General features: G+C 39.1%; 1 protein-coding gene across 1 annotated transcript in view; it reads right to left on the bottom strand.

Moving 5' to 3' along the window:
• Positions 1–7,954: 7,954 nt before the first annotated feature.
• fbxo8 (F-box protein 8) overlaps positions 7,955–12,222 on the bottom strand; it is a 16,408-nt gene continuing 12,140 nt past the window's right edge. The window contains exon 6 of the mRNA XM_060873193.1: positions 7,955–10,162. Coding sequence (XP_060729176.1) covers positions 9,975–10,162 — 188 coding nt within the window. The 3' untranslated portion in view covers positions 7,955–9,974. The remainder of the gene's footprint in view (positions 10,163–12,222) is intronic.

Here is a 12,222-nt window from a genome sequence, read left to right on the forward strand (position 1 = left end):
ATTTAGGGTTTAACAGAGGAACTCTGACAGAGTAAAGATGGCTGGGGCGTTTATATTAGGTGAGCTTTCTCATTAGTGTTTGAGAAAATATTTAGGAGAATCATCCAAAAGCACTGACAAACTGTCCAGTGTTCAAATCTCGTTAAATAACTAACGTAGCACCTTAAAAACTGGTTTCATCAAAAGGGTAGCATTGATGATGATGATGATGATGATGATGATGATGATGATGATGATGATGATGATGCTATTGAAATTTAGTTCTTCAAGCTAGAAGATAGCTGGAGATTCTGATCAGATGTTGATCATGGTGGAAGTTCTCTGGTGATGACACTGACACTTGCTGCCTCACATTGACGATGGTGAGAGTTTGTCATTGAGGAAGATGTTTCTGATGGCCCATATGAAGTGTTATGATTCACTTCCTGTAGATAACGAGGTAATGATGATGATGATGATGAAGTTCAGAATTAGTTAGGACTCAACCTATTGAGAGACGTCGTGATTAAAGGAACAAACCAGATTTCATCAAAAGCTGAGAAAACACATAGCGAGAAGGTTTGGAAACATCTACTCGTGCATTTTTACAATTATTTTTAAAGTACAACCGTGATTTCACCACTAGAAAATATTTGGAATTATATAGTGAGCAGGAAAAGGTGGTTAAAAAAAAAATCCAAACTATTTTCTGTTGAAATTCCTCACAATGTTGGAACTGGTTGAATTCAGTGTAAGTGATATTAAGAAATATTTCATAAAACAGATTTTCAACGTGTTTTAACTTAAAATGTCAACACAATAAAAATAAAAGAATCTAGAGGGTGAAATAACGTCGACTCGACTCGTAGAGTCCGTCCAGGTCAAATGACACAGATGAGAGAAGAAGGTTTTTAATTTCAATATGCATTAAAATAAATAATGCTTCAGATTCTGAATTAATTGAACGATTACCGGATTGTTGTTAAAAAGGTCCAGACGAGACGAAACGTAAATGAATCCATCAAAGCTTTAGGATGATGATGTATGGCTAAGGAAGTGAGAGAACCTAAATAATCACTGACTCTCTGAGTTCTTGATTTTTTTTTTGGTGCTTGGATGTGTGGCCTTTTTGGATGTGTAGTTGGGGGGCAGCGCAGGAAATAATTACCCAGCAGGGGCACTGTGGGGCTCTGGGTTATAGCGGGATTATGGAAAGGGACATGAGGGGAGAGGGCCAGCCTAAACACACAGCTTCATATTAAGCACTTTACCTTTCCTGAGCCATAGAGGATATGTGCTGCACATCTCCCTGAAGTGCACACACACACACACACACACACAAATGCACACACACACACACACACACACCTCAAAGGTCTGCCGCACTATAAAGAGGAGCCTAATGAAGAACATCACAAGTATTTCTGACTTCAAATACGCACTTGCTACACTGAGAGATACCACACGGTGTAGAGCATGTCACGTCACCACACACACACAGATACACACACACACACACACGCACACATAAATCACATCATAACACGCAAAGCCAGAACACACACAGACATCACATGAGAAACAAATACAGAACACACAAATCATGGAAGAATACACACACTCATCACTTCATAACACATAAAAACATCATGTCAATATGCAAATAACACACAAACACACACACACACAAACACTTAACATGCAAACACAGAAGACCTCATGATCCGCATATACACAACTCTCATCATGGATTATACATGCAAATATATTACTCACATTACACACACACACACACAAATCACAACATAGCTTAAAACCTAACACACACATAGACATATACCAGATCATTACACACAAATAGAAAACACACAAATCACATAATAACATGCAAACACACACACACACACACACACCAATTCATAAAGCACAAAGAAACACACCCAAATCACATCATAACTTGCAAACACACACACACACACACACACACACACAACAATTCATAAAGCAGAAAGAAACACAAAAATTACAACATAACTTAAAAACATAATATCCGTAAAACGTAAACATATAAAACATATAAAAACCAGTTCATAACACACACACACACACCAATTCATAAAGCACAAAGAAACACACCCAAATCACATCATAACTTGCAAACACACACACACACACAGAACAAACACAAATCACATATTAATGTTCAGACTTACCACAGATGTCACCTCATGACACACACACACACACAAATCACAACATACACACTAGTTCATAACACACAAATACAAAACACACAAACGGGAAAAAACACAAATCACATCTTAATGTGCAGTCTTGGCATAGACGTCACCTCGTGACAAACACACACACACACACACACACAAATCAAAGCACACATATATAAATCACTAAGATAGCCTAATGATTGAATCTGACTGAGTTGAATTCTGTAGATTTTAATCAGTTCACTCAGCACTGCTTGTGTCTGTAATGTGCAGCTCTAGAAGAGTAATGATTTATCATCCACTATCCAGATGACAACTTTCCCTTTGACTCTGGAGCTTCTCAGGATTTCTTCCTCAGCTCTTTGTTCTGGTTTCCTCACTGGGAATAAATTCACATCTTTATCGACAGATTTCTGTAAATGTCCGTTGTTAAACGCACTATATAAATACAATTCTAACTTAAATATATTCATAACATGCAAAACACACACATGCACACACATCACCACAAAAAATGCAAATACAGAACACACACACACAAATACAAACACAGAACACACAGTGCCAGCAAATCACATCATAACACGCAGGCTTGGCACACATAACACTCATCATCTCTCTCTCTCTCTCTCGTTCTCATCTCATAGCACGCAAAGAACACACACACACACACACACACACACACACAGATGAGGTGTGTTATTTGGAAAGGATCAATGTGTTATTTAGGATAAGTGTGATAATTTGCATTGATCAGTGTGTTATTCAGAATAAGTGTGTTATTCAGGATTAGTGTGTTATTCAGTATTAGTGTGTTATTTGGGGACAGTGTGTTATACGGGATCAGTGTGTTATACGGGATCAGTGTGTTATACGGGATCAGTGTGTTATACAAGATCAGTGTGTTATTTAGTTCAGTGTGTAATTCGGGGACAGTGTGTTATTTAGGATCAGTGTGTTATTTAGGATCAGTGTCATTTAGGGTCAGTGTTATTTGGGAATATTATTATTCTTTATTATTCTTTATAATAACCTTTTGTTTTATGTTAATTGTAAAAAGCATTATACAAATACATTTGAATTGAATTAAATTGTACAGTGATATTGTGTCAGTGTGTTATTCAAGGACAGTGTGTTATTTGGGGACGTTGTGTTATCCGAGATCAGTGTGTTATTTAGGATCAGTGTGTAATTTGGGGACAGTGTGTTATCCGAGATATGTGTGTTATTTATGATCAGTGTGTAATTTGGGATCAGTGTGCTGTTTGGTATCAGTGTGTTATTTGGGATCAGTGTGTTATCTGAGATCGGTGTGCTGTTTGGGATTAGTGTGTAAACTGGGATCAGTGTGTTATTTAGGATCAGTGTGTTATTTTTGATCAGTGTGCTGTTTGGCATCACTGTGCTCGGGATCAGTGTATTATTTTTGATAATTGTGCTTGGGATCAGTGTGTTATTTGGGATCAGTGTGTTATTTTTGATCATTGTGCTTGGGATCAGTGTGTTATTTGGGATCAGTGTGTTATTTGGGATCAGTGTGTTATTTTTGATCATTGTGCTTGGGATCAGTGTGTTATTTGGGATCAGTGTGTTATTTTTGATCATTGTGCTTGGGATCAGTGTGTTATTTTTGATCATTGTGCTTGGGATCAGTGTGTTATTTGGGATCAGTGTGCTATTTTTGATCATTGTGCTTGGGATCAGTGTGTTATTTTTGATCATTGTGCTTGGGATCAGTGTGTTATTTTTGATCATTGTGCTTGGGATCAGTGTGTTATTTTTGATCATTGTGCTTGGGATCAGTGTGTTATTTGGGATCAGTGTGTTATTTTTGATCATTGTGCTTGGGATCAGTGTATTATTTGGGATCAGTGTGTTATTTGGGATCAGTGTGTTATTTGGGATCAGTGTGTTTGGGATCAGTGTGTTATTTGGGATCTGTGTTATTTTTAAATCAGTGTGTTTGGGATCAGTGTGTTATTTGGGATCAGTGTGTTATTTTTAATCAGTGTGTTATTTTTAATCAGTGTGTTATTTTTGACCAGTGTTATTTGGGATCAGTGTGTTATTTTTTTAATCAGTGTATTTTTGATCAGTGTGTTCGGGATCAGTGTGTTATTTGGGATCAGTGTGTTCATTGTTTTGATCACTGGGATCAGTGTGTTCATTGTTTTGATCACTGGGATCAGTGTGTTATTACTGAAGTGTTAGAGAGTGGTGGGGTTGGTGAGAGCGGTTTGACCCCCCCCCCCCCCCCAACTCCACCCCCATTTCTTTTTCTTCCACCCATTTTGACATCTGCTTGACATCTTGAGCCGAACTGCGTGGGAAAAGGTCCAATAAAACAACGGCTCAGTTAATCCAGGGCAGAAACGGTCAGGATGAATATCTATTTAGGGATAATGACGTAGGCTAATAAATCGCGCCTGCGCAAAATATACGGTGTTTTAAACCCTTATGTAGAAGTTTTTTAAATTCTGGTATACATCAAAAATGCATGTTCATGTGTTCGTAGATTAACCGCTGTGTGTGTGTGTGTGTGTGTGTGTGTGTGTGTGTGTGTGTGACAGAGAGAGAGAGAGAGAGAGAGAGAGAGAGAGAGAGAGATTTAGCAGAGGACCTGTATAATTGAACTAATACACACTGCAGTCGCAATATTAAACGCTCTAGCTATTTATTTATTTACTAATTTACTAATTTACTTATTTATTTATTTTACATAAAGCTTTTGCATTAGTCCTAAAATTAGTCCTCTGCTTTTACATTTGATTTTTTTTTTAAATGTTCCCTTTTTTTTTTCAGGATTTCTGTTCAGTCTGTCGGTGTGTAGGGTTTTTGTGTTGACGAACTGCAGCTCTCCTGCACATAAGGACTTCATCAATCATGCCAAATTACAGGCCAAGCCTCGCCATTAATGCACACGTCACCTCACATAAACAGCCTTTCTCCAATAAAGCTCTGATAAACACAGCCGAGACATCAGCTTTAACCTGGAGCAGCAGAGTGAAAATCAAATCCATCTCCTGCCCGACCTTCACAATCATACACCTTATTGCACCATTCTCACTATGGAAGAATACTGGAGAATTTATCCGCATTCTGTAGAACGTCTAGACAAATCCGGACAAAAAAAAAGAGAATAAAATGTGAAGTAAAATACCCCCTGAAGCCCAAAAATACCCCCTGAAGCCCTAAAATACCCCCTGAAGCCCGATATTCTCTCTTCCTCCCCAACATGTTTAGGTTGTTTAGGCCATATACATGTATTTATTTTTGGTTTTCATATTTTCTTTAGATTTTTCTGTCGCTGAAATCTGACGATAAATAATGAATAAATAAATAATCAGGGTAAACAAACCAATAAATAAAACGTGAGTTGGAAAAATATATAGAAAATATATAGACATCTTAATAACAGGGCCAACAGAAGATTATAAATATCAGAACATAATTAAAACACACACAAAAAAAACAGCAAAATTTAAATATTAATAAAAAAGTGTGCGTGTGTGCGTGCGTGTGTGCGTGCGTGTGTGTATATGTGTGTGTATATGTGTGTGTGTGTGTGTGCGTGCGTGCGTGCGTGTGTGTGTGTGTGTGTGTGTGTGTGTGTGTGTGTGTGTGTGTGTGTGTGTGTCTCACTCCTGATCACTCTTTTTAACAGCGCGGTACTGAAAAGTCGCTTTGGGAAAAAACAAACAAACAAAAATGCACAAGGAACATGTTTCATTTTGCAGAGATTATGACGGTTTTATAAAGAAATTTTGAAATTTATTTCATTTCATTTTTAAGGGAAAAAAACATCTTAAAGTGCATTTTAGAAATAGCCGTGTTACTATTTTAAAGCGGCTAAATGAAATCACGCAAAATCTAACATTTTATCGCTATTTAATTGCACTTTTACTGATAACTGCACTTTAACATTATTAAATAATATTCACTGCTGATATTTCACTATTTCACGTTTGATTTTTCTGTCCGTGATTTGTTGATGTGTGTTTTATTTATTATTTATTTATTGTGCAATAATATATAACATTTTATTTTATTATATATATAAAATATATTATATATTAAATACATTATACGGTATATACATTTTACATATATACATATATATACAATTTAGATAGATAGATAGATAGATAGATAGATAGATAGATAGATAGATAGATAGATAGATATGATTCTCTAGAAATGACATTTTCTTGTAAACTAATTTCACAATAAATTTATATATTCACAGATGAAACACCGCCCTGGATCTTTACCCATAACTAATATTTAAGTCTTTACAGTTCATACGACTTTTTATTTACGAATACAGTGTTATATTAGAAAACCATGAAATGTGCGCTATAAGCGAGGTTTCTAGTTTATTTCTTAAATGACTTCATTTCCTAATATTTATCAACCATACGAGTTTTTGTTTCCAGGAGAAAATCGGAATTTATTTGCGTCAGAGTTTTTATTTCTTTTTCCTGTGAGACTGTGATTCCATCAGAATCAAATGTAAGGTTGTGTTGAAAATCAGTGTTGTTAAAAAAAACATAATTTTTAACTATTATTATTATTATTATTATTATTATTATTATTATTATTATTATTACATATTTCTATATATAACTATCTATAATTATTACATCTTTTAAAATCGGTAGTTCTATACAGTAACTACCTTTATAATCCAGATTATATTTTTAGTTTAGTGAGCAGGTGAATAATCCCAGTAGACCTGTGGAGAATAATATTCACATTTATTTTCATACTTTGTAAATCAATATAAGTTATATTTTATATATTTTATAATGAATAAATCACCTATTACTTTAGTTTACTTAACTATTTTAAATTGAATTAAATATTATAAGTGGTTTCTAAAAACAAAGATCTTTCCTAATTTATAATATATACAGTATATATACATATATATGTAGCTTAGTATTTAAATCTAATAAATAATGCATTAATTGTTGGATAATTAATCCATCCATCTATCTATCTATCTATCTATCTATCTATCTATCTATCTATCTATCTATCTATCGATATCTGGACATAGATCTCTCTCTCTCTCTTTCGCTCTGTATACTTTGGAACTGAGTCTTGATCTATAAAGATCTATAAACTCATATTCGACTTTATAACCTCATCTGTTTAGTGTCTAAGCATCAGACCCTACAGTGTAACGTACACATACAATGTTAGATTTTGTACTTAGAGGTTTCTATCTTTAATCTTATCCTGAAAACCGTTCTGGACATTTATCAGTGATAAAGACTAGGATGACATTTCTATATGATATACGTTCACGTTCACTTCATCAGAACCCTGGGCTTGGGTTAATGAAACTCAGGAAACTTTACGACTTTTATACTGAGCTGAAATTTAGCCTTTTAAGAAAATCTGTCATGTGACTCGTTATAAAATAAAACAAAAACCAGGGTAAGTATATTAATAGATAATAGGGAAAACTATGTAATTATGTCTATGACACCAGCATAGATGATAGATAGATACTGTAGATAGCTAGCTAGCTAATACTGAACTAATACTTAAAGACTGTATAAAGAAAATGTAAATTCTTTTAAAACTGCTCTGTGTTTTATAGGACAATTTCTATCTATCTAGCTAGCTTTACATTTTCTTTATACAGTATTTAAGTATTAGTTCAGTGTTGTCATGAAACATTTCTTAAGCAATTAGATGCTAATTTCATTCATATTAAATAAATGCAATCAAACAAAAGCTTTATTAATATGGTTTTTGTTTAATTCATTTTATTTGTGACAATCTTTTATTATTCTGTCCTGTAAGGCCTCTGGGATAGTATTTTTTATATTAATAGGCATGTGCCAGTATTCCATTAAAAAAATAATGATTTTTATTATATTCCATTATCATATTATTTAAAAAAAAAAAATCTCTGGCATCTTAGCGAGGCCATTTCATCTCGGCTTTAGTGCATGTGACAGTTATTTACTCTCTGCCCTCCTCTGTGTTTAGCTCGGATAAATCAGACGCAGGGAAAGTGATGAGAATTTCAAACGACAATTCAAAGCCATGAGTTCCACCATGAGAAGACAGGAGGTGGTGTAAAATGGAATAAAAAAATATAGTGGCACATGCCTACTAAACACATAAGAGAATAATAATAATAATAATAATAATAATAACAACAATTATTAATGTTATTATTATCACATCTTGAAATAAAGCTGCAAAATTGTTTCCTAAATAGTCAGAGATGTTCTCAGATCAACAGCAGAATGGTTTGCATGGAAGTAAATAAAAATAAATGACCATAAAATATATCTCCCAGTTTTTTGTTTGCATCATAAGTATTCATTTGTATGATGGACATCAATGATGTGTGTGTGTGTGAGAGAGAAAGACACACACAGACAAAGAGGGGTGGCAAACATTTTCATAAGTGCAAAAAGAGTAGTCACCTTATTAAATAAGGGAAAGAAAAACCATCCAAAAAATTAGCTAAAATCTTTGAAAAATAAAATTTGATTTCTGTATAAACCTCTATACTTAAATATGTACATGATGTGCAAATAAAACAAGTCGTATTATTCGTATCGGTTTTCTACTACGTCATGCGAACGATGTCACGTCAGTGTACACGCTTCAGCACTGCTATTGGCACTAGTGTGGAGCTCCTTCAGATTAGAGAGGAGCTTGGTTTAAGGAGGGATTCGATATTACACACGAATCCTACTACATATGTTAGGTTAAAGTTAAAGTGCTCTTGATCAACCGAACAGTAACAGTGTGAGATACTCGCTTGTGTTACGCAGCAGAAGCAGCAGCGACAGTTTATATAGGCAGCAGGAAGGAGGGGGTGTGGGGGGAAGCCGGGCGAGCCGTGATGTTCACATCACACACACACCGGGGTCACACTGGGTCAGCTCGGACGGACCGAGAAATTAAATGAACTGTTCCTTTGTACTGGATTCGAGTTCCGGTTCTTTGGATCTTCAGAGTCGTGGCGGATCTGGGAATGCAGCCGGGATGAGACACCAGCACGCACAAGTTCGCACGTAGGTGCGCAGAACCCAGAGAAGATAAAAAGACATCCAGAGCAGTGATGAAGATGAAACCTGGAGCTGTGAGGCAGCAAAGCGGAACCTGCTAACACCAGGTCACGGCCTCGGACCTTTAAGATTATAACACACACGTCTCAAATACAACAGCTTCGAGCCGTTTACACGTTGATCGGTGTTGGGGAATCTTCATCTGTGTTTATATAAAAAACATAAAAGCATTGAAGGCCCTTTGGTCCCGTACGGATTGAGGAGGGAAAAAGAAAAAAAGAAAGTGTTTATCTGTTCTCTGCATCCATTTCCTGTGAGTGGAAAAATCATCTCACTCACTCGCAGACTGTAACTTCATAAACAGACAAGATGGAACGATCATGAGAGAACAGACTCGGATGAGGTTTAAAAGATCGTAGATCAAAAACGGACGTTCATTGACTTATAATGACACGGCTGCATTTAGCTTCGTGTGGCTACAGTAAAAGGCTCTGTGGTTTTACGCCGCATGTGTGTGTGTGTGTGTTGCTACCCTTTTCTGCCTTGGGTTGCTTAAGGTAACCCATATTTGTGTGTGTGTGTGTGTGTGATGTCTAGCAAATCTCTACATGCCTCTATACCTCAGGATCAGGACTCCTCTCCATCCTCAACCCCCTTGGTATTAGTAGAACGCGCATCAGTGCCGTAGCTCAGTGTTTTATTGGCCAGTGTGTGTGTGTGTGATCTGTTAGGCAGCCACGTGTCCGATCAGATAGATGTTGTCGTACAGGTGACCCACAAAGTCCTCGCTGATGTTCTGTGCGGCGCGGCGTGTGTTGCGGATGAACTCGCGCTTGGACATCTTGTTCTTGACGTGTGGGCTGCTCAGATCGATGGAGAGCAGGATGAGCGAGTAGCACAGCACGTACACGGCATCTGAAACACACGTTTCAACATATTACACTGATCCCAAACGGTAAAAGAGGAAGAATGCAAGAAATTAAAGGTGCCGTGTGTGATTTTGAAGCGTTTGTACACACGAGTATCTGTTCGGATTTATTGGGCCTGAGAATGAAGCCCCGCCCCCAGCCTGAAGGAGTGAAAGTGAGCGTCTTTATAAACCAGACCTCCTTGTTTAAGTCTGTATGTCTTAAAGGTTAGAAAGCTGTCGGTCTGATTTAGCCATTTTCCCCCGGACCTTTGTTTACTACGCCTGAGTTAGAGTAAATAAGTGTGCAATAGAACGGCGGTGGACAGGAAACAGGTCATTTACTGCTGATGAGAACTTTTGTACTCTGAGGCATCTGTTAAGGAATTCAGCTATTGTGTGAATGAAGGATGAACATTGTTCCCTTCAGTCAGTTCAGTGTGTGTCTGTGCGTATGTGTGTGTGTGTGTGTGTGTGTGTGTGTGTGTTCTGGAGAAACATCACACACTTCAGACTGGACTGGAGAGCTGACTGTAGCTCTGCTGACACTTTAAGCCTCAGAGCTTAAGCATGGCTTTGGATATGGGGAGAGATTTAAGTACCACCCTGATTCTCTCACACAGACACAGTCACACACACACATTCTCTCTCTTGCACACACACACACACACGCACAGTCTCTCTCGCACACGCACAGTCTCTCTCGCGCACGCAGTCTCTCTCGCGCACGCGCACACAGTCTCTCTCATGCACGCGCACACACACACACACACACTCTCTCTCGCACACAGTCTCTCTCTCGCACACACACACACAGTCTCTCTCTCGCACACACACACACACAGTCTCTCTCTCTCGCACACACACACACAGTCTCTCTCTCGCGCACACACACAGTCTCTCTCTCTCGCACACACACACACACAGTCTCTCTCTCGCGCACACACACACACAGTCTCTCTCTCGCGCACACACACACACAGTCTCTCTCTCGCGCGCGCACGCACAGTCTCTCTCCCGCGCGCGCGCACAGTCGCTCTCTCGCGCACGCACGCAGTCTCTCTCCCGCGCGCGCGCACAGTCGCTCTCGCGCGCACAGTCTCTCTCTCGCGCGCACACACAGTCTCTCTCGCGCGCACACACACACAGTCTCTCACGCGCACACAGTCTCTCTCTCGCGCGCACACACACACAGTCTCTCTCGCGCACACACACACAGTCTCTCTCTCGCGCACACACACACACAGTCTCTCTCGCGCACACACACACACAGTCTCTCTCGCGCACACACACACAGTCTCTCTCGCGCACACACACACAGTCTCTCTCGCGCACACACACAATCTCTCTCTTTCACGCGCACACACACACACACACAGTCTCTCTCTCGCGCGCGCACACACACAGTCTCTCGCGCGCGCACACACACAGTCTCTCTCGCGCGCACACACAGTCTCTCTCGCGCGCACACACACAGTCTCTCTCGCGCGCACACACACAGTCTCTCTCGCGCGCACACACACAGTCTCTCTCGCACACACACAGTCTCTCTCACACACACACACACAGTCTCTCTCACACACACACACACAGTCTCTCTCACACACACACACACAGTCTCTCTCGCACACACACACACAGTCTCTCTCACACACACACACACAGTCTCTCTCACACACACACACACAGTCTCTCTCACACACACACACACACAGTCTCTCTCGCACACACACACACACAGTCTCTCTCGCACACACACACAGTCTCTCTCGCACACACACACAGTCTCTCTCGCACACACACACACACACAGTCTCTCTCGCACACACACACACACACAGTCTCTCTCGCACACACACACACACACAGTCTCTCTCGCACACACACACACACACAGTCTCTCTCGCACACACACACACACACAGTCTCTCTCGCACACACACACACACACACACAGTCTCTCTCGCACACACACACACACACAGTCTCTCTAGCACACACACACACACACAGTCTCTCTAGCACACACACACACAGTCTCTCTCGCACACACACACACACAGTCTCT

The sequence above is a fragment of the Tachysurus vachellii genome, chromosome 6, assembly GCF_030014155.1.
Source record: "Tachysurus vachellii isolate PV-2020 chromosome 6, HZAU_Pvac_v1, whole genome shotgun sequence".
In the NCBI taxonomy this organism is placed as follows: domain Eukaryota; kingdom Metazoa; phylum Chordata; class Actinopteri; order Siluriformes; family Bagridae; genus Tachysurus; species Tachysurus vachellii.